General features: G+C 43.4%; 3 protein-coding genes across 7 annotated transcripts; 1 reads left to right on the forward strand and 2 right to left on the reverse strand.

Annotated features, from left to right (window-relative positions):
- The first annotated feature begins 273 nt into the window (after window positions 1–273).
- On the forward strand, window positions 274–8,306 carry dnajc3b (DnaJ (Hsp40) homolog, subfamily C, member 3b). Its single transcript, XM_038731109.1, has 12 exons — window positions 274–732; window positions 2,210–2,320; window positions 2,487–2,611; window positions 2,704–2,778; window positions 2,892–3,035; window positions 3,241–3,422; window positions 3,582–3,701; window positions 3,985–4,090; window positions 4,179–4,299; window positions 4,510–4,642; window positions 4,734–4,882; window positions 5,920–8,306. The coding sequence occupies exons 1-12, from the start codon at window positions 648–650 to the stop codon at window positions 6,060–6,062; spliced, it is 1,494 nt and encodes a 497-aa protein (XP_038587037.1). The 5' UTR covers window positions 274–647; the 3' UTR covers window positions 6,063–8,306.
- A 180-nt stretch (window positions 8,307–8,486) lies between these two features.
- naa38 (N-alpha-acetyltransferase 38, NatC auxiliary subunit) lies at window positions 8,487–11,385 on the reverse strand. 2 transcript variants are annotated; one of them, XM_038731110.1, is made up of 3 exons: window positions 11,259–11,385; window positions 10,270–10,444; window positions 8,487–8,898 (listed from the first exon to the last, which is right to left on the reverse strand). In XM_038731110.1, exons 1-3 carry the CDS (start codon window positions 11,295–11,297, stop codon window positions 8,786–8,788), a joined length of 327 nt encoding a protein of 108 aa, XP_038587038.1. In that variant the 5' UTR covers window positions 11,298–11,385; the 3' UTR covers window positions 8,487–8,785. The 2 variants fall into 2 exon arrangements, with proteins under 2 accessions (XP_038587038.1, XP_038587039.1); XM_038731111.1 differs by having other exon boundaries at window positions 10,270–10,441; window positions 11,259–11,349.
- A 6,990-nt stretch (window positions 11,386–18,375) lies between these two features.
- Window positions 18,376–25,934, reverse strand: LOC119913343. 4 transcript variants are annotated; one of them, XM_038732755.1, is made up of 9 exons: window positions 25,729–25,934; window positions 23,760–23,906; window positions 23,558–23,644; window positions 23,284–23,454; window positions 22,635–23,110; window positions 21,226–21,553; window positions 20,284–21,085; window positions 19,950–20,159; window positions 18,376–19,850 (listed from the first exon to the last, which is right to left on the reverse strand). In XM_038732755.1, the coding sequence occupies exons 2-9, from the start codon at window positions 23,904–23,906 to the stop codon at window positions 18,832–18,834; spliced, it is 3,240 nt and encodes a 1,079-aa protein (XP_038588683.1). In that variant the 5' UTR covers window positions 25,729–25,934; the 3' UTR covers window positions 18,376–18,831. The 4 variants fall into 4 exon arrangements, with proteins under 4 accessions (XP_038588683.1, XP_038588681.1, XP_038588682.1 ...); XM_038732753.1 differs by having other exon boundaries at window positions 23,284–23,451; window positions 23,745–23,906; XM_038732754.1 differs by having other exon boundaries at window positions 23,299–23,454; window positions 23,745–23,906.

A 25,934-nucleotide genomic window follows, 5' to 3' on the forward strand; every position in this document is an offset into this window, starting at 1 on the left:
TAAATATGCACAATGAACAAGTGCAACCGGATCTACTTTATCTAGTTCCTTACATACAACACGCTGTAATAATATAAGTTATAACCATAGACTGCCATGCACTGTGACGACGCTTGGGGGGGGGGGGGGGCCCATGCAGGAATATGGGCGTGCACGCCGCCAACAGTGTTGTTAAAATAGTCCCTCCAATGAGAGCAGCCCACGTCTCTGGACGAAAACGGGCGTGCGGCGTGTGGACCAACCACGGAGATGTACGGCACAAGGGGCGGGGCCGCCGATACCGGAGGAAGGAAAAGGTTTCGTGTACAAAGTGTAGGAGCCGTCAGCTGTGCGACTTCATCATCATCATGTTATATGAAGGTGTTTTCAAGTTTAAGTAAAGCTAAACGAGTCCCCGTCAATGTGGGAAACTGCCGTTAAATCATTTTAGAGGGAACCTTTTTAGCTGCGCGCCTTGTTTCCACACGGACTACTGTCAAGCCGGGACCGTAAATACACCGTCGTAGCTGCTCCTGCGCCCCGGTAGAGGGAAACGATGACGGATCAATAAAGAAAATCACAGTTTTCAATGAAACAAATATTGTTTTCACTCGACGTGGAAGCAGAGCCGCTACGTTTGCCGGTTCCGGTGTGATTAAGACTCAGTGATGGATTCTTGTCGGCGGACCGGACTCAGCGGGGTCCTGTGCTCCCTGTCCCTGCTGTGTGTCATCCTGGACATCCAGCTGGACGGTAAGGCTGGCTTTACGTTTAAAGTGCAGTTTTTACAGGCCTCCTCAGACAAAAATAAAGACGTTTCCGGCTTGTTCACTGCTTCCAGCCGTTTACCAAACCCGCCGTGGAACGTCAGCTCGCCATGGTTACCTTAGGTCCCGCCCCTCCGAGACGGGCTGGAAATGAAATTCACTGCCAAGTAGTAACTCCAATATAAACATTATTTAGGTTGTAAAAGCTAAATTTAACAGCTTTACATTGTGTTTAAGTTAAGAGTTGTAGTAATAGCTAACAATACTTTGTGGAATCACAGTAAGTAATTTGTACCCCACCAGGACTACACACTTCCATTATTACCTCTGTAAATAGAAAAACATCCCTTTTTTACACACTAAATTCAAATATAAAATGCTATATGGAGCTGGTTATATGGAGAAAATGAAGGTTGCATAATGATACTTTAATTATGGAATGATCTGTTTTTTCATAATCTTTAACTTGTCTAAAATATTGTCAGAAAACAGCAGAAATGCCAAGTCCAAGGTGACATCTTTAGATTATGTGATGTGTTCAATCAGCAAAACCTTAGCAATCACAATTATAGCAATAACAATTCTATAAAAGAAATAAAAGCAGGAAATGCTCTCATTTTTTGAAGCAGGAACCTTTCTCTAAAAGACTAATTGATTGTCAAAATAGATTATGGATTTTTTTTGGTCAGTTGACTAAACATAAATTAGCGTCTATAGTGGTGTGCCATCTTGTGTCTTGGGATTGATGTGCTGTTATTTGAGATGGTTCAAGATGCAACTAAACTTGTAAAGACAGTGTCAGTTAGTTCAGTTTCTAACCCAGCTAATTAAATACCTGACAAATCATCGTCATCACACTGATGCTAAAATCACATACACATTCAGTACTGTCGTAAAGCAGCCCTACGCACTGAACTGCAAGAGATGAAGAAATGGCTTCCTTTGTGGCCAAATATCGGGCTGTTAACAAATTTCTGTGACATCATGATATATAACACCTTGTCTCTCAATCCTATAAAATATAATATGAATACACTTAACGTGCACCACAAAATGCACTTTTATTATGTAAGGAGTCAGTTTCAGGTGTTCTTGCATCTCTCACCATTTAGTGTGAGGGTTGTGATGTGGCAGCTTGGACGCTTGTATACCTTTCTTGTTAGTCTGAAATCTAATGCGCAGCACATTTGGCCACGTCTACACTTCTGATTTGCTTAAATACTTTAATTAAGACTTAGTCACTCACAGATTAGCTGCTAGTAGGAATGATAAATAGGCGGAGCTACTTGAGTGCAGTCAGATAGATTTGCTTTTTGAGTCACTGATGTGATATTCTTTGAAAAGTAGGGTAAAAAAAGGGTGACAAAGTTAAGCTACAACATGGTCTGCAGGTATAAAAGTGTCGCCCTGTCTTTCTCAGTGATATATTTCTAGCGAGGCTCAAGCGCTGTATTTTGTTACAGGGGTCTTGGGGGCAACTCATGTTGAGATCGAGCACCACTTGGAGATGGGCCGCAAACTTTTGGCTGCTGGTCAGCTGGCTGAAGCCTTGTCCCACTACCACTCAGCTGTGGGTAAGGTTACACACACTGACATGCAGACACACTTTTATACTCTCACTGCTGGGCAGACATTTTCACTCCGTGTCGTTTCCAATAATGCCTGCCCCCTTCCGTACTTGCCACAACATCATGTCTCTGTGTACAGACAAGAAAATGTCTTGTTCTTGATGTTTTACAGAGGGAGACTCTAAGAATTACCTGACGTACTACAAGCGAGCCGCCGTGTTCCTGGCTATGGGAAAATCCAAATCTGCCCTGCCAGACCTGACCAAGGCCATCCAGCTCAAGCCTGACTTCCTGGCTGTAAGTTCGCCTGATCACAACCAGAAAGACTAGGAAATTGTGAACTAAGTCCTTATTTTGTGTGCATGTGCTTTGTGTTCCTGCGTTTTTAGGCAAGGTTGCAAAGAGGGAATATCCTGTTGAAGCAGGGCAACACACAGCAGGCCAGGGAGGACTTTGAAGCAGTGGTACGTTTAAATCCTAAAAACACAGCTATTGCTATTCTGTTCAGTGTTTTACCTCAAACAGCAGTTTGCCTGAGTAATGCGTGTGTGTGTGTGTATTTCTTTTTTCGTTGTAGCTGCAGCGCTCCCCAGACCACGAAGAAGCTCACGACCAGCTGACGAGAGCCAACGAGCTGGAGGAGCTGCAGGAGGAGGCCCATGCTACCTACCACCAAGGGGACTATAGCACTACCATCAGCGTGCTAGAGCGAGTCGTTGAGGTGCGTGTCAGCTCTCAGTGGAGTAGGGTCTCCTGAAATGTAAAAAAAGAGCTCTTTCTGTGCATTTTGTCTGTTACTTTCTTACGTTGCTTGTTGGATTTTTGACCATTTTATGTCAAAAGTATTTAAAAAAGAAAAAAAGGAATTTTAACATAAATTTATATGCTGCTGAGCTGATTTAACTTGTATATGTCTCCATCTCCAGATCTCGCCTTGGGATCCTGAGTCACGGGAGCTTCGTGCAGAATGTTACATCCGAATGGGAGATCCGCAGAAAGCCATCCAGGATCTGACGCCGACCACGAGGCTGCGCAACGACAACCGCGCGGCCTTCCTGAAGCTGAGCATGCTGCACTACAGCCTCGGAGAGCACCACGAGTCACTCAAGTGAGCTGGAATAATCAAACTAGGTTTGATTTTAGTCAGCAGAGTCATGCAAATGAAGCTGATTTTCATATTGAGAGCGAGTCTGTTTCAAAGCGTTGGTTTTATCTACAAAGTGTATGTCTCACTCTTCGCTCCATCTATTGGTCTGTTTCTGTGCAGTCACATCCGAGAGTGTCTGAGGCTGGACCAGGATGACAAAGAGTGTTTCAGCCACTACAAGCAAGTGAAAAAGCTCAGCAAGCAGCTGGACGTGGCAGAAGAGCTAATTCAAATGGAGAGGTCGGTGGGATCGGTGCACTTTTCCCTCCTAAATCGTGATCCTCTTAGGGCATCTAATGTGTATTTACAAATTAAATGATGTATCGTTTTGAAATAGAAAATGTCAGCCACTTGGCATTGTTAAAAGCACTGGTGGGTCGAGTCATATACTGTACATACATTGAGATCTAATTCACAACCTGCTGTTCTTTTAATATATTGTTGAAAAAGTAGCAGTTAACACTAACTAACTAACTAACCTAATTAATTACCCTTACTGAATGTTCTCTTTACATACAATTAGGTATCAGGAAGCCATTGATAAGTATGAATCAGTGATGAAGACAGAACCTAATGTCCCGTACTACACCAACCTGGCCAAAGAGAGGATCTGCTTCTGCTTAGTTAAGGTAAGAGAGAGCGAAGGGAAACCTTTGTACATTTAAAGCTCTGCAGTTAGAGTTCCAACACATTGTCCCTCTTTCTGGCCAATTCTAGATAAAGCTGGCTCTGGAGGCGATTGACATGTGTTCAGAAGCTCACCAGAGAGATCCCCGCAACGCCAACGTGCTCCGAGACCGAGCCGAGGCTTACATCCTCAACCAGGAGTACGAGAAAGGTAACTCAGCTACAATTCACTGCAGCAAACTGACCTGCATTTTTTTTTTCTCCTCGTTACTATAAGAAAATAGGTTGGAAAGGAAGCAGAGCGGTCATCATGCGTGCCTCTGAGCTGAAAGATGGTATTTTAAAACAAAATGTAGTGTTGTCTGGCAGACAAGCGTTTATATTTTAACTTTAAAACGTCTAAATATCTGTTTCGATTCAGCCGTGGAGGACTACCAAGAGGCAAAAGAGTTTGACAGCGACAGTGTCGACATCAAAGAAGGGCTGGAACGAGCACAGAAACTACTGAAAATCTCTCTTAAGAGGGACTACTACAAGATCCTCGGTGTCAACAGGTAACCAGTCCAACATCAGACAGTAAACCCATCCCTTGTTTATCGAGCTCAATCGCTCCAACTAATCTATCATGAACCTTGTTTTCCTCAGGAATGCAAATAAGCAGGAGATCATCAAGGCGTACAGGAAGCTGGCACAGCAGTGGCACCCTGACAACTTCCAGTCCGAGACCGAGAAGAAAGAAGCGGAAAAGAAGTTTATTGACATTGCGTCAGCTAAAGAGGTCCTCACTGATCCAGGTCAGGAGCTGAGACGACCATTACATTTTCATTTTAGCTATTTAGCTGACATGTATTCAACAAATGAGCAGGGGCAGTTAAATGTCTTTTTAAGGGAACCTCAGTTAGTCTATTCTCTGGTCTCTGTTGAAGTTGTTCTCAGTGAAAACACTTTACCACGAATTACCAAAATATTGTAGCACGGTTTATGGCAGCCTGTAACTAATAAACTGTACTGTCACATTCCGCTAATAGCTCATTTAAAAGAATAAATTTGCCGAGAGTTAGTTGAGAAGATTTACACTGCAGCCATGTCTGTTCGTTAAATATGAAGCATACGGCCAGCAGCTTATTAGCTTAGCACAAAGTTGGAAACGGCTAGCTTGGCTCTGTCAAAAGTGACAAAACCCACTTACCAACACCTTTAAAACTCACTAATTAACACTTAACGTCTCATTTATTTAATTTGTACACAAACTAAAGTGTAAAAAACAAATTCTGGTTCTTCTGGGTTTATGTGCCAGTCTATTTCCTGCTAATCTAAGCTAACTGGCTGCTGGCTGTAGCTTCATATTTAAAGCACAGACACGAGAGTGGTATCAATCTTCTCATTTAACTCTCTGCAAGAAGGCCAATGAACATATTTCCCCAAATATTGAACAATACCATAATCAGTGGTCGAACACAGTTATCCAGCGACGAGATAAGACTTCAACTCAAATGCTTTGTTTCCAAAAGGCAACAAGAGGAAGTTATAAAATCCAGAGATACTAGATGTTAACGGACAGTGCTGCTGGTGCTACAATTACACCTGTGGCTTTTCAGTCATGAACAATCTTTGACCATCAGGAAAATGTTGCACAGTATAGCAATAACAAAAACACATATGTAGTATTGTCTTTTCAGTGAATCAGTACAATTATAAAAAAATTAAATAAGTGTTATTATTCTACTAGATGGCTATCAGGTTATTTTAGGTGATGTCTGTTTCATGCTATGCCATGATGTAGCTTCCACTGTCAAAATTTGTCCTTCCATTCTTTCCATTGTTTTGCCAGAAATGAGGCAGAAGTTTGACGCAGGTGAGGATCCCCTGGATCCGGAAAACCAGCAAGGTGGAGGTGGAGGACAGGGCTGGCCTTTCCACTTCGATCCCTTTCAGTCTGGCGGCAGCTTCCACTTCAAGTTCCACCAAAACTAGAAAGGAGGACTTGACGAACACGGGGGGAGGATAGATGGGACACTGGGGGAAGATCGGTGGAGGATTTATGGAGATGTCTTCTTCAGCACTGTGCTTCAGCTTGGGCACAGTTTCATCAGTTACTTGAACCTTAGAATTCTCTGCGCGCACAGCGGAGGCTTCAGCTGTACAGTGAGAAAATCAGGACTTCCTACCACAAAAACTAAGGACCTAACTGGCTGCTCTTAAATGAATTTGTCGCTGTGGTAGAAGAAAATTAAGTCTTGCATCAACACTTATGGATGGAAAGATGTTGGTTGAAAGCAGCCGATGTGGGACATTTGGGTTTCTGCTCTTATTACTCATTTATTTCTTTGTGCCATTCTTTGAACCTTTTATCAAGGGACTTTTAATACAGTAGCTCCTGCTTGGACATTACATAGGAGGACTGTGCCTGCAGTTGGGCTCTGCCTGCAGTATTCTTTAAAGGTGCAATGTGTAAGATTTGGCCAGAAGTTTAGTTTAAAACATTTTTAAAAAATGAACTAAAATCATCAACACAATGTGAAGAACAGTCACAAGATGTTCGTTGTGTTGCAAAAATATCTGCTGGAGTTAGCACCTGCTAACCAGCTAGCCCTGACCCGTCCAGTCTCATAAAATCAATTGTGCCTCTATCGATGTCGATAGTCTGATAGTATAGCTCTGGTCTCCCACGTAGCTACAGCTGGGAGATGTGTGCGAGCTGCGAATTCGCTTTGCTCTTTGCTTTTTTTGGCTGATAAACAAAATTGAAAGGAAATATTCTTACAAACTGAAAAAAATACAACCGTACAACTTCTGAATTCAAGTGTCTATTTTACCGAACCAAGACTAGCTTAATTACCTTGTAAACTGTAAAACACACTTCAGTCAAACTCGACAGAAAATGACAAAACAAAACTCATCAAAACTGCCTGTTAATCTTTCCACTGTTCCAAAAATCACCAGCTCTGGTTTGTTGGAAATAAACCCTTAATACAGAGTTGGATGTGAAAATATTCTAGCTGTACACAATGTCGCTGCCTCTCTGATGGCCGACCTCCTTCACGCCCCTCTCCTCTTCCCGCCTGAGCCTGCCGCTATAAATCACAGGCTGCTGGAGTATGAAAGGTGCCCAAAATCATGCAGTCTTGCACATTGCACCTTTTTTTTTAAAAGGAATCACATGTTTACTGATCTCAGTCTATATTTTTGACCATGTCAAATCTTCTCTGTACTAGAGAACCCAGATTTTTATACATGACTAATGATTAATGGTAAGTAGGTGAGACTTCAGCACTATTAAAGGAAAACTTGTAGGAGTTAAAGTTTTGAAATCCTATGGATCTTAAATCGGTGCCGCTCTGTGATTGTTTTTGATTTTGTTTTTAATTCCCTTTTTATTTTCTACAGATATCTAATCTGAATAATGTGTAAATTCTGTTTTTGGGTGGATTTAACTTCATCAGACTATGTATCCAGGTGCAAACATTATGGATGCAACTCATAATGAAAACTTATATTAACATGGTGAACTGAAAAAAATCAACTGATGACTGAATCAAGAGTCGTAGTATTTAGCTCTTTCCCCTTTCAAACATTTCAAAGCACATCTTTGAAAATTTGCACTTTTGCCCTTTGTTTGAAAAAACCACTCTGCATCTTCTCCACTCCTGAACTGTTTCTGTTTTAAAAGCCTTTCAGAGACTCTTTTACAAACCAAGTGTCTTCAACGGCTACCTGAGAGCCTCATTTACAAAACGGTCTGAACAGAAAAGTTCACACGCTAAATGCTGTACTGACGAGGAGCTGACATGGTGCACTGCTTACAGGTGTAGAGAACTGCTGTGACATATTGGATATAAATCAGTATATTTGGATAAAAAGGATGCACTGAGGCACAATTTGAAAACTAAACCATTAAATTGCAACTTTGTAAATGAGGCTCCAGTTTTACTGCCAGGAAAGACACACAAGACTTCTTTCTTTCTTGAAGATTTGACTTTTTGAGTACAAACTTAAGTTATTCTGTCAATATTATCTTAAGGACACACTGACTGTAACAGCTTTGAATCCTGTCTACTGCCTGGCTGTGTGAACCGAATGTGACAGGCTCTTTGTATTTAAAATCGACTGAGTGTGGCTTGTTTCTGGGTTTTTCTGCTGTTAGTGGCTCCAATTTTACAGTGGCCAAACTGAATCAGCTGACATGCTCAAGCGTATTAAAATATTAAAACAACTGAATTTTCTTCTAATTCCTTGATGCATGGGTATGCATACTAATAAATGTTCTGATGAGCACTACAGAGCAGCTCTCCCTGCAGCTGCAAGCATCTTAGTGGTTTCTTTTGAGACGTTTTAATCAGGATAGATGTTGGTCCTCACGGGGACTGAACCCTTACAATTAACGACAGACACAAAGTCTCAAATACAGTGCTCTGCTTCAAAACATCATGAAACAAAGACTTGTTTACTCTACACAGAACTGAAACACATTATTCACACCTTCTCATACACACGAGCTGAACTGTACAGGTGTCACTGCACATGGACACATTTTCAAGCACAGGGGGAATGGCTAAATCCAGAATATTGACACAGGAGTTCTGCATCAGTCCATCATGCTTTGAGCTCAGCCGCAGCCGTGCAGCAGGCTCACTTAGAGACAGTCACGTTGAGAGCTGAGTTTCGTCCAAACAGGCAGGGCCTTATCAGTGGTTAGCTCAGAACCCTTGTGCCTCTTCCAGACTGTCTGCCTCCACCTCGATGGATACCACATGGTGACCGGGGATCATGGCCAGGCCCAGGACTCTGGGTTCGCCCTGGGAGAACGTGTCTGAAGATAGAAAAGGATTTTTTATTTTATAGACCATTGTTGTGGAAATTGTAAATTGCTGGTGAGGGATTAAGCAGATAATTGAGTACATTTCATTTAATTTTTAGCTGATGCTTTTATCCAAAGCGACTTACAATTGCTATACATGTCAGAGGTCACACGCCTCTGGAGCAACTAGGACTTAAGTGTCTTGCTCAGTGACACATTGGTGGATGGGTCACAGTGGGGAATTGAACCCAAAGGCATACTACTTATCCACCACAACAACCAACCGCAGTATTGGAAGAATTTATTAATAAAATGGTTTCTATGTTTTGGGGAACAGAGATCCTCTCCCGGCCTTGAATGAACATTCAAGGAGAGGAGAGGAACAGCAAGAAAGGAAAACACCAAAACAATCACGCAGCTCTGACCTAAACCCTAGTAAATGTGGACAGACTAACATAAGGATTACAGAAGAAGGAAAGGTTAAGGATAAATACACAACACATATATATATCTACGGTATAAGTCATAGAAATTATAATAGTAAAATAACATACATAAAAGATTAAATGTAAACTACGTAATAACCAAAAAACAATGAATTTCAAAACAAAGACTAGCAGACGAGTGTTGAGGAGTTGACTGATTTCACACAATGATGTCAAACTGAGGTTACAAGGCAGAGTGCCATCCTCTGGTTAGAAAAGCTCTTTGGGAAAAAGCATTAATCTGTTCAAACTTGTCATTATCATAAACCTTTAAATGCAACTTGTGTTTCAAACTAAGCCGTTCCTCTTTGCCCTTAATCCCACCTGTCTCCTACCAGGAAATGAGAGGAAAGGAGATCAGGAAAGTGAATAAGAGAAGTAAACAAGACAGCTGTTTGCCTGCTGCCCATCCAGCTGCTCATCTGTATTGGACAAAGACTGTATATGTGTGTGTGTGTGTGATGCTCACAGAAGCCAATCACAGCAATTTGGCAGTGGGGATCCTGCATTTCTTTTTAGATTTTGGATTTTTAAATAGGTCAAGAAAGCAACTAAAGCGTGCTACAAACCAATGTTCGGCATATGTTTTATATTTATATATCATATTTTTTGTCCCATGTCCGGTTTCTTATAAGCGTGGATATTTGGCTTTAACTAGTTAGTAGAGAAAGAGTTTGAACTCTTTTGTTTCCCACAGTGGTGGAACAACTGGTAAGATATCAGCAAACAAAAACTTTCACAGCCACAAAAGAAAAGGAGGTGTTTAGGAAGCAAGACAAGCAGGTAACAGGATGCTTACAGTATGTTCTGTTCTTCAGCCTATGCTGTGTTTGTTACATGATGGTATAGGTTTGTTTATTGTCTTCACGCTGCTCGGCCGTCTTTACTTTTCGCCTACCTGTGGACTTGAGGAATTCCTGAGCTGATCCGAGGATGACGTTGCAGTCTCGGTCTGTGCAGAGAAAAAGCCCCACCAGGGTCCTTCCGTCTGTCATGCGGATCCTCATGTTCTTGTTCAGGAGCCCCTCTAGTTTCTGCCTGGCCTGGGACGACGAGGACACTTCAGACTGCTCCTGGGCGTGGACAGAAAGACAACACACTAAACTAACACCAAATTTAATGGTGAAACCATCAGTCGCTCCGTTGATTAGCTAATAAACTAAAAAAAAGTAGTCAAACAAAGTGTGCAATGTTAAGACACTGATTTAGACATTACTCAGTATTAAAAACTATTTTTACTTGCAACCGTACTAACTTTAGTTTACGGATTTACACCTGGGTTTGCTATCTGGTTAGTGCTTTACTTTAATGTTTTAATGCATAAATACATTAAAAAAACTGTATGCTGATTTTGCAAATATAGGTAGATATTTAAATCCTGTGCTATTAAACCGGTGACAGATCATCGTCTGCTGCTACGTATATACATGTATAGGTATATATGTATGTACATATATGTGTACACATGTATTCATGTGTACTTATGCGTGTGTATACATATATATACATACAGTATATATATCGGACACTCTTGTGCACCAGGCATTTACCTTTCACCAGGTTTTGTTCTGCATGGATTTGTGACGTCCACTTTTTATTTATATTAGTAATTGTTGTTTGGATGCTTGCACTGCCCCTCAGAAACGCTATCTCATTCTGCCCTGTACAAGCAGCTACGTGGTCGGAAAGACAATAAAGTCTTTGTACCTGGAACCGGTTGTATTAACATTAGCTAGTTAATTGGTTAGCTACTCGCTAACGTTTAGCTACACATGAAGTCTTGGAAATGAGGAAATATGTTTCAAGAAAACAGTTTTTTATGGCCCGTAAATAACAGCGTAAATAATCATGTAAAATACAATTAATAATAAAGACATGAATACATACATGAGTCGAAGGACCATTTTCCTCAATGATTGTTGCCATAACCCTTTACTCTCCTACATTTGCTTACGGAGCAATTTCTCCTACGGACCAGCTAAACCGGAAACTCAGTGTCCGGTGTCTTTTTTATTTTGAAGAGAGCGACACCATCAAGATTTCAGCATGAAAATGTGAACTTAAGTAAAACACTACATCGGTAGCATATTACAGTTGAAAGGAGAGGCGACACACTGCTGAAAGGAACAGTATTTAATGTAGGAATTTAATGCTGATACATTTTCATACCTGACCCTAAGAGTTGCGTCATTTCAGCCGAATTTGTCACAGCCTTCTGAAAACTGTTTGTGGTATTCATTTTATTATTTTAATAAAGTTGAATAGTAATAATAATTATAACCCCAAAACTTTCTGTTCGTTGTGTATTCGTTCACTGACTTCTCCAACTGTTGCATTCATGGCATGTGAATTAAGTATAGGTCTGTTGTTTCTCCTATTGCCATTTTAATGCAGAAACTACAATAATAAGAATGATTTGTGGGCATCAAAATGGGCCAAGAGAAGAAAAGATAACTGTAACTGTAGTAATTTCATATATAATGACTGACTAACAAAACAGCTACCGTCTCTACCATCTTCACAGTGTGGAAGAAAAGTTTGGAAGTTTGAATCTTGAGTCAACTCAATACAGTGCTTTTTGCAAACATTTCAGTTTTCTGATCTTAAATGAGTTACCTTTTCCGTCTGTCTCCTTTCGTTTTTGTTTAGAGTTACTAGTACTAGTACTTCCTGAATAGTAGTCCTGGATTCTAGATACTAGAATAAGATCAATGCATCTACACACTTAATACTAACAATTTGCACATCTAAATATAATTCAAGACAAGAAAGACAAATGGAGTTTGTTCTAAGGATAGCATACAGCTGGTCAACGATGAGGTTTCTCCTGTTCTTCCGATCATATTCTTATAACCAAAACTGGCTCATTCTCTTTTCTTCATGTACTAGTGCAACAATGCTGATAACACTACTTCCTGAACAATCTATATATTTCTGACTTTTTATTTATTTATTTTTTTACTTTAAGTTAATTCTATATTTTAATTAAGTCCTTTAAGTCTCAGTTTCAGTGGTAGTCTGAATTTAATATTTTGGATACGAAGATATCCAAAGAGACTGTTCTTGTCTGAAAGGGTGTGGTCCCAATTTTAACCTCCGCCTGCCATCAGGTGCTTTTTAGATTTTTTTTTTTTTGCATTCTTTTCAAAACTAGCTTATTCTTAGTATATTGGTGGAACAATCTATTGTATACCAATCAGCCATAACTTTATGACCACTGACAGGTGAAGTGAATAACACTGATTATCATGTTATTATGGTACCTGTCAGTGGTTGGGATATATTAGGTAGCACGTGAACATTTGTCCTCAAAGTTAATGTATTAGAAGCAGGAAAAATGGGCAAGCGGAAGGATCTGAACAACTTTGACAAGAGCCAAATTGTGATGGATAGACGACTGGGTCAGAGCATCTCCAAAACTGCAGCGCTCGTGGGATGTTCCTGGTCTGCAATGCTACTATACAAGCAATCCCGGTGAGACTGTGGGATATATGGATGCTTTGAAACCCATCATCAACACTGACAAAGAAACAACTCCTGGTTCAGTGTTCTAACATCCGCAAACGGCAACACCTATCACAACTAGAGATTGATGAGGTACAACAAATATGCTACGGCAAGGGGGAGCCAGAACGACAGGTCAGCAGGGAGATGTCATCATCATCCCCACACTCAGAGAACATAAGGGCGACTGACTTACAATTGAAGATCACAGCCAATCTGGACCCCCAAGTCCCAAGTACAACGACCAAGATTGCCAAGGCTAAGTGACAAAGCACCCTCTGAAAGAGGCCAATGAGCTGATGTACGCCACAGCAACAGTGATGCTTGGCTATAAGATGAACAATCTTATAGCTCAGGCTAGAGGCCAAGATCAAGGCAACATGAAGAAAGGTTAGTCAGCTCTCAGAGCTGGAAGTGGCTACCTGAGGCTCTGGAGACTGCCCGCCTAAAGAGATACAAGGGTTTGGTGGAGAACACCAAACCATACAAAGTGTTCTCTCAGTGGCAGGGTAATAACAAGAACATATGGGATCCCAAAACACCAATTAGGTGTGAAGAGCCGGACAGCACCAAGCCCTGACATGATCCTCACCTACTGGCTGAAGAAACTAACTGCACTCCTGATCAAGGGAAGGATCCCCAGAAGGGAACAATCCCATCCAACTACCGGCCAATAACCTGCCTCTGCACAACATGGAAGCTCCTGTCATACATCATAGCGGGCCCAGAAGGGAATGGGCAGTAATACCAGGGGAGCCAAGCACCAGCTACTGGTTGATAGAGCAGTCATTCAAGACTGCAAGACCAGGCAGACCAACCTGTGCTGTGTGATTGACTACAAGAAAGCCTACGACTCAATGCCACACACATGGATACTGGAATGCTTGGAAATGTACAAGATCAACAGGCCTTCATCAAGAACTCAATGGGGCTGTGGATACCAAGTCTGGAAGCCCACTCAAAGCCAATTGCACAAGTCACCATCAAGCGCGGCATATACCAAGGTGATGCACTATCCCTGCTGCTGTTCTGCACAGGCCTGAACCTCCTCAGCCAGATTATCACAAAGACTGGCTACGGATAACTGTTCCGAAGTGGAACAACCATCAGTCACCTCCTCTACATGTATGACATCAAGATGTATGCCAGAAATGAGCGAGACATCGATTCACTGATCCACACTACCAGGATCTACAGCAACGACATTGAAATGTCGACTGGACAAGTGTGGTTGAATGGTATCAAAAAGAGGGAAAATGATCAGAACCGAGGGGGTTGAACTACCAGAAGGCCACATTGCAGATGTTCAGGACAGCTACAAATACCTTGGGGTGCCACAGGCTAACGGAAACCATGAAGAGGCAGCAAGGAAGTCAGCCATAGCCAAATACCTACCAGAGTAAGGAAGGTCCTGAAAAGTCAGCTCAATGGGAAGAACAAGATCTGAGCCATCAACACATACGTCCTGCCAGTCATCAGATACCCCGCTCGTATAATAAACTGGCCAAAGGAGGAGATAGAGGCCACTGACATCAAGGGCAAGTGAGTGTCAAGACCACTATCCAGGATGAAACGACAAAGATCCAGGAGTACATCAGAAAGGTGGCCCCCAAAGATGAAGGGCTTAGTGAATACCTCAGGCAGCAGAAACCCGAGGGTGAGGACAAGGAAGACGAAGAACCTTCATGGAGAAACAAGCCATGTACCACAGATAAATAGAAGAAGTGGCTGATATCAAGAAATCCTACCAGTGGCTGGAAATGGCTGGACTAAAGAACAGCACAGAAGCACTAATCATGGCGGCACAAGAACAGGCACTCAGTACAAGATCAATAGTGGCTGGGGTCTACCGCACCAGGCAGGACCCCAGGTGCAGACTGTGCAAAGATTCCCCTGAGACAGTACAGCACATAACAGCAGGGTGTAAGATTCAGGCAGGAAGTGCGTACATGGAACGCCATAACCAGGTAGCTGGCATAGTGTACAGGAACATCTGCCATGAGTATGGGCTGGAAGTCTCAAGGTGAAAATGGAAGTGTTGTTGAATGTTAACTTTGTAGCATTTAGCATTCCCGATGTTGGCCCCTGGTGGTGATCAGATTCTTTTTTATTTCTCAAAAAAGGGCTAATATCCAGAACCATTTACATTTTTTTCAAAATTCAGTTTTGTTTTTAATAGGGCACGTTAACACACGCACACGCACCGACCCCGCTTTTATTGCTGCTGTGTAAAGGGAATACTGCCGGTAAAAAGCACCTTATTTGTTTAAAATGTTTGCAAACCACACGCTATTGCATATTTGTGTATATAGCAGTACATTTAAATTAAAATTGCGCAATACACTACTTTAGAATTCATTATTCTATTTTACACGTAACAATGGGATTAATCATGATTAATCACAAGACAATCATGCGACTATTGCTGGGCAACGATTAAAATTTTTAATCGTTGCCCAGCATGTATGTGGACACCATGCAACAAAGGAGTAAAATGCCACACCTGACAATATGGATTATTATGTTTTTTATGCCATGTTATGCTATTTATTTAAGCTCAATAGTTGAAAATTAACAATAAAAAACAAATACAGGAAAAACACTCACAGTGGTATTGATAACCGTAGTTACATGTATGCGGAAACCCAGTAGCATATTGTTAGTTAAAAGGTGCAATTTAATGCTGTAATATGCACGCTTGCGTTGTTATTAATGTTAATTTATTTGTTAAATGTCTGTTTTATTATAATTTTATTATAACACAATCACGTGCAGTGGTTAGCACTGTTGCCTCACAGCAACAAGGTCGTGGGTTCAAATGTGGGTTCAAACCCCGGTTTCCCCAGCCTTTCTGTGTGGAGTTTGTGTTCTCCCCGTGTCTGTGTAGGTTCCCCTTCGAGGGAACTCGAACTGCGTCGGTTACGACACTATGGGAACGTCTCTAGGCGAAGCAGGTCTGAACGTGAATGAAATCACTCCAATCCTATTGACCTGTTGCTAGAACGGTAAGGTGTGACGGAATAACCGGAGGAGTATAAAGCACACCTGTACACACTCATCATTAGCTTTTTTTTATTCAGCAGGCGCTCTGTATGTTGTTTGAAGAAAGCTCCAGTCCTACAAGCAGTGTGTCTTACCTGAAGAAGAAGTCTACCAGCATGTCTTGAAGACCGGGGTAGGGGAGTCTTTCTCCCCTCCCGCGTGACGAACATTTCTCCGTGGGTCCTGCGCACTGCCATACATGGGTTTCGACTACAGTTCAAAACCCGCCCTCCAAAATTCAACGGGGTGGTTTGGACTGTGGTCCGCCCAGAGCAAGGTCCGGTGTTGGGACAGGAAGTTCGTACTCTGCTGAGGAAAGGGGCCGTGGAACGTGTCTCCCCCCCCAGACAGAGAAGCCGGTTCTACAGCCGGTACTTCATAGTCCCCAAGAAGGACGGAGGGCTGCGCCCTATTTTGGATCTGCGGGTTCTAACCGGTCTCTGAGGAGATTCAGGTTCAAGATGCTCATCATCCCCGCCATCGTGACGCACATCCAATCTGAGGATTGGTTCGTCACGATAGATCTAAAGGACGCCTATTTCCACGTCTCCATCCGTCCTTCTCACAGGAAGTTCCTGAGGTTCGCCTTCGCTATCGGGTTCTTCCATTCGGCCTGGCACTTCCCCTCGCACATTCACCAAATGTATGGATGCAGCACTGGCCCCACTGAGGCTCCAGGGCATCCGGATTTCAACTACATCGACGACTGTCTCATCCTAGCCCAGTCTCAAGAGTTGGCGGTTCGGCATCAAGATGTCGTTCTGGCTCATCTGCGGCGTTTAGGGCTGAGGCTCAACGCAAAGAAGAGTGTGCAGGCGCCCACCCAACGGACTACCTTCCTAGGGGTAGTATGGGATTCGACAACGATGCGGGCACAATCGTCTCCGGAACGTGTCGATACCATATTGGCTGCCGTGAAAGGGGTGAAGTTAGGCCACGCCATCACTATAAAACACTTTCAACGAGTGTTGGGTCTCCTGGCGGCTGCGTCCAGCGTAATACCATCTGGACTGCTGCACATGAGACCCCTGCAGTGGTGGCTAAGGAACAAGGGTTTTTCCCCAAGGGGAAATCCTCTCCGTCTCATTTGGGTTACGCACAAGTGTCTTCGTTCCCTATCAGTTTGGAAGGAAACTTGGTTCCTGTCCCAGGGGCCCGTGCTGGGAGGGTCTTGTAGCCGGCCCGTCATTTCGACAGACGCCTCCCTCATGGGCTGGGGCGCGGTCATGGACAGCCGCTTTGCAAGGGGATCCTGGCAGGTGCATCAATCCGAGTGGCATATCAACTGTCTCGAGATGTTGGCGGTGTTCCAGGCTCTAAGGAGTTCCCTGCCCGATCTCCAAGGCCACCACGTCCTGGTTCGTTCCGACAACACAGCGGTGGTGGCCTATCTGAATCACCAGGGTGGTCTGCGCTCTCGCCCTCTGTACAGACTGGCGCGTCAGATCCTCCTGTGGTCCCAGCAGAGGTTACTATCGCTCAGGGCGATGTATCTCCCGAGGACGCAGAATTAGGGAGCAGGCCTGCTGTCGAGGCAGGGGCCGAGGCCCGGGGAATGGAGACTTCATCCCGAAGTGGTGGAGCTCTTGTGCGAAGAGTTTGGCCCCATAGACATGGATCTGTTTGCGTCTCAAGAGACTACGCACTGCCCGCTATGGTTTTCTCTCGTTCCTCCAAGATATAGTAACCCAAAATGGAGTTAAAATACCTGTTCACAAATGTGGACACCACGCATTAAAGGGTTAAAATAGCTTCAGCAATAGCTAGCTATGCTGACTGAAGTTGCCCTATGACAACAAAATGATAAAATGACTGTGTGATGGATGGACATAATGTGTATGTCTATTTAAGAAAATAAAAACATTCAATGGTTACTAACTGTGATTAGTTGTCTCGAGCAACTGGCAGATGGAAGCAGAGAAAATTGCAGACAGCTGAGTCTGAGTGTTGGTCTCACAACGGAGATGTACTGCCAATATGACCTCCTGAATTATGTATATATTTATTTTATTGGTGTTTGGAAAACACTAAAACTGATTTATTGATACTTGTAGAAGCTAACAGTGTGTAAGGAGAGAGACACGTCCACATGAGCACAGGTTCAGCTCAAGATATTTACAATGTGATGAACTGTTAGTAGTGTTAACGTTCCTTCTTCCATCTTTCTTTGTCTATATATTTTAAACTTTTTTTTTGCTTTATTATCTGATATCTTGGTTTCATCAGGTGTCTGAGGCTGAGCCAACCCCACGTTTGCTGAACAAAGCATAATGTCCTAGAGAAGACTTGTTTTAACTGTGATGGACTTGGCATTCGCTGTGACAAAAACTAACCATAAAGATGAACATGAACTGACAGAGTATTGATTTTAAAATTGGGCTCTGAGAAACTGCTTGTACTTTTTACTCCACTCTATTTATTTTACAGTTTGAAAACAAGACTTTGCAAACAAAACATGTGAAAGAAACAAACTTTTACTTTCAGTCAATGAAGTGTGTCATCCCTTACTGATAAAACTGGGGAAGACAAAATGTCAAACACTTCACAGTATAAGATGACATAAAAACATTAAACATACCATATAATATTAAAATTCAACAGCACCACAAACTACAGCCACCAAATTACTATACAACTGAAAAAACACCTATATCAATTTCAACAGAAACTGAACATTAGAACTTAATTAACATTAACATTAAATATAAGATAAAAACTATGTACATAAAAAGTGTCCAATGTCCAAGCCTTTGGTAGGGGGATAAACAATCATTTCTGTTTTTTGATGTTCTCCAACCACTGCTCCTTTGGGACAGCCTCTACAGAGGGGCAGTAAACCACACCCTTGTATTGGCTGTGTCCAGTTTCAGCTGTCCTGAACTGCCCGCATTTCTTGCACGTGTTGTGCTGTACCTTACGGGTCAGTTTTCGCGGGACTGAAGCAGGAGCAGGAGGAGCTGAGGAGAGGCTGACACCCAGGGCCTTTGGAGCCAGCATCAGGAACTGAGGGAATGTGGGTGGAGCAGGGATGAGCTGTGGCTGAGGACCCGAGTGTGGAGCAGGGATGAGCTGTAGCTGAGGACCCGAGGGTGGAGCAGGGGTGAGCTGTAGCTGAGGACCCGAGGGTGGAGCAGGGGTGAGCTGTAGCTGAGGACCCGAGTGTGGAGCAGGGATGAGCTGTGGCTGCATCACCTGCTGAGGACCCGAGGGTGGAGCAGGGATGAGCTGTAGCTGAGGACCCGAGGGCGGAGCAGGAGTGAGCTGTAGCTGAGGACCCGAGTGTGGAGCAGGGATGAGCTGTGGCTGCATCACCTGCTGAGGACCCGAGGGTGGAGCAGGGAAGAGCTGTAGCTGAGGACCCGAGGGTGGAGCAGGAGTGAGCTGTAGCTGAGGACCCGAGGGTGGAGCAGGAGTGAGCTGTAGCTGAGGACCCGAGTGTGGAGCAGGGATGAGCTGTGGCTGCATCACCTGCTGAGGACCCGAGGGTGGAGCAGGGAAGAGCTGCCACTGGGGACGCAGCTTCATAGCCACCGGTGTCACAACTGTGGGTGAGACCTTCCTCTTCACCTCTGCCAGGCCCACGGCGCTGCCTAGTGCAGGGGGCGCACAGGGGGGAGAACGGCAGACTGGGCAGAGGCAGCATCCACAGAGGACACAGCAGCTGGAGAGGACGCAGCAGGGAGGACGCAGCTGGAGAGGATGCAGCAGACAGGCAAGACGCAACAGCCATAGCAGACGCAGCGGACAAGGAGGAGGTAGAGAAGCTCCAGTCATCAAGGAGACTTGACACTGTATCTTTCTCGAAGCCATCGTCTTCTTCTTCCTCGCCCTCATCTACATCCTCCAGGATGCCCTCCGTCTCCTCTGAGTCGGGGTTCACTGCCAGGGGCTGTCCAGTCTGACTCAGCAGGTAGTCAACACCAAGCAGCTCTCCTATGAGGAATAAAACAAACATGTTGATAGTTGTATTCAAAGCATTTTACATCAAACACTAACCTAACTATTTTGTAGCCACATATCACTTAAACATACCAGTGTATCTGGCAGATGGCCTGAAGTTTGGCACAAGTACCCGGCCAAACACTTTCAAGCTGTTGGTGTTGACACACTGGACCACATCGCCGGCGTAAGTGAGGAGAGATGACGGCTTGGTAGTCACCGCTACAGTCCCCTGATCCTGGTTCCACCTGTTGAGGCCTTCCAGGAGGTACAGCTGAAAGTTCAGTGCGTTGGCACTGGTTCCTGGGAAACCAACAAAATATTTATATATTACATAAACCAATGAAAAATGTTTCGCTTTTCAATCTGAATAATGTGTTCATAAAAAGACATACACTATTTAAAATATCATAAAAGAGACACCAACCTGGAATGAACCTGTTCAGGTGGAAATGAAAAGCCTCCAGGGACGTGGACCCTCTGGCACAGCGGTACCTGGTCAGGACAACGCCCCCCTTGGTGGTGTCGCCTGTCTCTGTGTACAGCTGCACACCTGGCACATCCTGGATGCACCTGACGTGTCGTTTCTGCACACGCCAGATGTGCTCCATGCGCACCTGGTCCAGCAGCGGCACCCCCATGAGGTCTCTCCCGTTTGCCCCCCCCAGTGTTTGCAGCAGCTGCTCGATGAGGCTGATGGTGCCCTCCTCCCCACGTGTCCTCCTTCGGCAGTACTGGTTCAGCTCCTTCTTACTGATTCTCCTGTCCACCAGGAGATCAGTAAGCGCTGGCACACCCTCCTGTCTGAGTTGCTCTTTCTTAGCCTGCCGCAACAGACTGAGGTCCCCTGCATCCCACTCAAAGATGCATGCAGACAGGTAGCCCATGAAGGTGGGGTAGAGGGGATGAGCGTCAGTGGTGCAGCCGATGGCCAGCCTTTTCATGAAATGCCAGATGTCCAGTCGTATGTGGATGTCTGGCCACTGTGCAAACCTGGTCTGCAGCTTGCTCTCCCCCTCGCTCACGCAGCAGCCACAGTCCACATACAGCAGTACAGGTGGGGGAACACATGCCCGGCTGTACCGCTCCATCACCCCAGACACCATCTTGTCCAGTCCCGGCCCCTCCTGCACTGACAGGACACTGGTCAGGACCTGGCCAACCTCATTGCCTATGGAGGTAACGCAGAGAGCTGTCCCCCTGCCGTGGCCAGCCAGCTTCTTTGTGATCTGGAGTTTAACGTTTAAGATGTTTTACAGTTTATCTTTAGCAGATAGCTGCATATGTAACATTACCAATGACAACAACATTAACGTGTATATGTGATATTACGTACATGTAACTCTCTTATAATTAGACTGTTTATTACCTTTTCGGTTGAGTTCATCTTTAAGATAGAACCAAACGTGGAGGTGATGCTGGCCTTAATATGGTCCAGGCGGGAAAGGATGTCCCTGCTGTAGACAGACAGCAGCCAGCGACTAGTAGGGACATCAATGGGCTCCGGGGGCTCCTGGCAGATCACTGGGAAGAGGCCGGGCCGCTCCATAAAGTTAGCACACTCCCCAAGATAGTGTGCCAACCGGTTCAACCATTTCTCCCCGTGGTTCTCCCTGAGCTGCCTTATCAGTCGAGCTGGACTGTTTCCGAGGGTCCGGTCCCGAAGCAGCCGAATGACACGGATGTCACAAGCATACCTGAAAAGTACATTTAATTTAATTTACTGGTTTATTTAAAATAGAGTAAGTGTACAATAGGCTTGGACGATGTGACAGTATGACAGTATACCAGGGTATTTAGAAATCCTGACGGTATGACTTTCGATACCATCAAAAATATGTACACTACAAGTTCATCTTAAAGATGAATTCAACCAAAAAGGTAATAAATAATTAGTATTTTTGTACTGGGCGTATAAGCCCTATCACTCTCTCTCTACTGTTTTCACCAGGACAACTAGCTGTGTGAAGCAGAAGACAGTTCACCCTCCCTCGCTTAGTTTTCACACAAATATACTATATAGCTACATACTGTTTATACCACTTAATGATACCATGCCTGTCTGTCAACCATTTTTAAAATTAGTTTTAACCTGATAAAACTAATACAAAACCACACAGTACTTCATGAAGTAAACAAACACTGGTCTTAAATAAAAAACCTTAACCAAAAAATATTTTCCCAGTGCTTTAACGCATCAGTGTGTAAGTTTTAGTGGCATCTAGTGGTGAGGGTTGCAAATTGCAATCATCGGCTCATGGTGCATTGATGTGCTCCTGGGATGGTCCCATTTCGCAGACATCCAGTTCACTCTACGTGGACAGTAAACTAACCATTGTAACTATATTAGAAATTACATGTTTGCAAAATATGCTTTTGCACAAATCAAAGTTCTGTAATTGTCTTTATGTCCCATGTACACTTTATTTCTCTGTTCATTCTGTAAGGTCTTTAAACACCACTGAAAACATAGTTATGGATATTATATTACATTTCTGTCAACAGATCCTCCTAAATATTACACACTGGACCTGTAAGAGCTTGTTTAAACCATTTACAAAAAAGGTTGTATTGTTGCAGGCCAGGAGGTTGTACAATAAGACAGATGTGATAATGCCATAGAGTGTATGTACATTGTAGCTGCACCTGTATTGTGTAAGTAATTACGAATACATTTGAAATTGATTAAACCATGTTTGACTTTCCTTGAGATACAGTGATTAGTTACATGTTTACTGGAGGATAATTTCACAAACATTTCAAAATGGCTTTACTCACTTGCGTGTCAGGATCACCTCAAACAGCTTCTGGTGTGGCAGGTCCAGCTGGTCCCGGACAGTCTGACTGGTAGACAGATAGTTCAGGGAACACACAGTGCACCTGAGTGTCTCTGTCAGCATCAGGTAATACCTGTCGATGTCCAGGACCTTCCGAGCCCTCTTGTGGACACCATAGCCCGTCAGCTGCTTCCCACAAGCCGGGCAGGACACCCTCACCTTCCACAGGTGGTATGGCATCCACACCATCAGCCGATGGGTGAAGAAGTGGTCGGGTGCCGGTGTCTGGTGGTAAATGAGCGCTGGGACAGGGGGCTCATACCACAGCTCCAAATCTGGCCGCAGTTTGCCGGAGGGAAAGAGGGTGCTGGCAATCCAACTCTGGTCCTGCACAGGAATGGTCTTGCTCAGCTCCCCCGGCAACCAGAACGAAGCTGCAGCACCAGCAGTGGCTGAAGAAACTCCTCCGGTCTCATCCTGTTTGGACGACAATAACAAATAAGAATTAGTTTATTGCATAAATAAAGGATCCCCCCTCCTCCATAGCTTGAGTGAACTGAAAGGACAAAAAGACTTACTTTTATGACGCAACACATACAAAATGATTTATTTACATTTGTACAAAGATTTATTACGAAGAAAATATTCACCATTGACAAACTCACATGGGGCTGCACGAAAGACCTGGGAGCTGCAGTAGTTGCACCAGGGTCTGAGTCTGAGGCCACAAACTGAGGGGTCGCACCAGGGTCCGAGTCTGAGACCATAGACTGAGCCTCAGACTCAGTCCGGGCTTCAGCGGGAGTCTGTGTTGCAGGCTGCTAAAACAACAGCATTCTGACACGTGATGTAACAGCAACAGCATTGTAACAGACACGTGACGCAAGATTAACAATAATGAGATGTCATTTTTAAAGAGATCACCTTAACAGCGTGGAATCCACAATTACAGGCCACGGACCCTCCAAAGAGGGTGGTCAGTCTATGGGCTTGCATGGGGCATTTCTCAATCTGAAACAATCAGAATTGTTATTTAGCCTGGAGTGAGTCTCTCAGTGTACAGTAAATCATCTGACTGATACTATCTGCATCATCATATCGCCTACTTTACCTTCACATACTTTACCTTCTGGTAGAGGTCATGCCACTTCTGCTGCCTTTGGGATGGTCTATTACCTCCAGAGGGCCAAACGCCAGAGCTGGCAAATGCCCTCAGCCTCACCATCCACTCTCCATCTCCCATGGCCTTGTGGCTCTTAGGTTTAGTGCTCATCTAATAATATGGAAATAATAATAGTTGTAATAGTTACAACTATATATCACAGAAACATGGTGTGCTGAAAAAGTGCATATTTATGAGTAATTGTTACAGTAGTATAATTATGTTTATAAGCAACCCTGATAACGTGTTGTTGAATTCAGACACAGTAATGACACGGATATATCTAAAATCATTAGCAACTGTCAGTCTTACCTAGCCTTCAGGTGGGCATTATAACTTGGAGAAACAATATTTTAATTAAAATGAATTAATTAAATAAATGTCATCTCTTATATCCACAGACCCTGGAATGCTGAGTTCACTTAACAACTGCCTTTGTGAAGTTAAAAAATGGATGTCAAGTAATTTCCTCCAGCTGAACTCAGACAAAACAGAAATCCTGGTCATCTGGTCCCAGCAGATGGCAAATCAAATACTGCCATCTGCTGGTTCCCTAGTAAATCACATTAAGCCTGTGGCAAAGAACCTTGGTGTTTGGTTTGATAGTAATTTAAATTTCGAGCAGCACACCACAAAGCTTGTTCAATCATGTTTTTATCAACTTAGAAATATAGCTAAAATTCGATCTATGTTAACTTTTAAGGACACCGAGACCATTTTACACGCCTTCATCTCATCACGCCTGGATTATTGCAACAGCCTTTTCACCTGTTTAACCCAAAAATCTATTGATCGACTCCAGACTGTCCAGAACTCAGCTGCCAGGCTTTTAACCAGAACAAAGAAATATGACCACATTACTCCTATTTTAGCTTCATTACACTGGCTCCCAGTATGTTTTAGAATTGACTTTAAAATTCTATTGATCACTTTTAAAGCTCTTCATGGCCTCTCGCCTTGTTATATTTCTGAACTTTTAGTCCCATACACACCAGCACGTACCTTGAGATCCTCGGGCAGAGGTCTGTTGTCTGTTCCAGAGTCTCGACTGAAAACTAAAGGGGACAGAGCGTTTGCTGTCAGGGCCCCGAGGCTCTGGAACAGCCTGCCGAGGAAATCAGGTCGGCTGAGTCAGTGAACTCTTTTAAGTCCCTTCTTAAAACATACTTTTATAGGAGAGCTTTTCCCGATCTTATTTGACTTTATTTTATCCCTTTTATTTTATTGTATTTTACTAATTTTATATTAAATTTTCATGCTCTTATCTTTTTTTGTATTATTCTTTACACTTGTTAAAGCACTTTGTAACTTGTTTTTGAAAAGTGCTCTACAAATAAGGATTATTATATTATATGTCATTTGCTAAGTAACGTTAGCTTAGATAACTAACGTTAACCTAACCACGGCTGTCTTAATGGGGTAACGTTGGTAAGCTAAGATAATAAAACTTTTAAATAAAATGTTTCTGTAACTACTCACTGTTTCCACTAGTAATATTACAGTTAACGTTATAAAACGTGAGTTAGTAAATTAGCGTTACGCTAACGTTATGATGACTAAAGTTGCACACTGTTGTGACTAAGTTATCAACAAAACGTAAATATGACGCCTGGAAATTTAACGTGTGGCTAAGTTACTTAAAAAGAGAATAAAACAACACATGGCTGTTTCCACTCATAGTAATATAACAACGTTATAACAAGTAAGTTCACGTTAACAAGTTAGTAAGTTAACGTTAGCTTAACAAACTGCTGACAGTTAGCTAAGTTAACGTTAAGCTGACTGAAGTTTCCGTATAACGTAATTTGACAGCCCACAACAAAGCGATAAAATGACTTTGTGCGACGGCTGGAAATATAACGTGTGTGGCTATTTAAGGACTAAAATAACAACATTTAATGTTTACTGACTTTGACTGTTATCTTGCGCTTACTTTCTTTTCGACGAGCTGCAGGAGCGGCGATGTCCAACGTCAGTCAGCGCCGTGATGGGCGACGTGTCCTGCGGCGGGATTGTCTAGCCCAGCTTCCAATGATCTGTACATTCATTTGATTGGTATTTGGAAAACATAAACTGATTTATTGAGAGTTGCAGAGGCTAATGGTGTGTAAGTGTCAATTAATAAATGATTCTGGATAC

Source organism: Micropterus salmoides, unplaced genomic scaffold (assembly GCF_014851395.1).
Source record: "Micropterus salmoides isolate LMB-PRFRI ecotype aquatic unplaced genomic scaffold, ASM1485139v1 Ms_hic_scaffold_2, whole genome shotgun sequence".
Taxonomy (NCBI): Eukaryota; Metazoa; Chordata; class Actinopteri; order Centrarchiformes; family Centrarchidae; genus Micropterus; species Micropterus salmoides.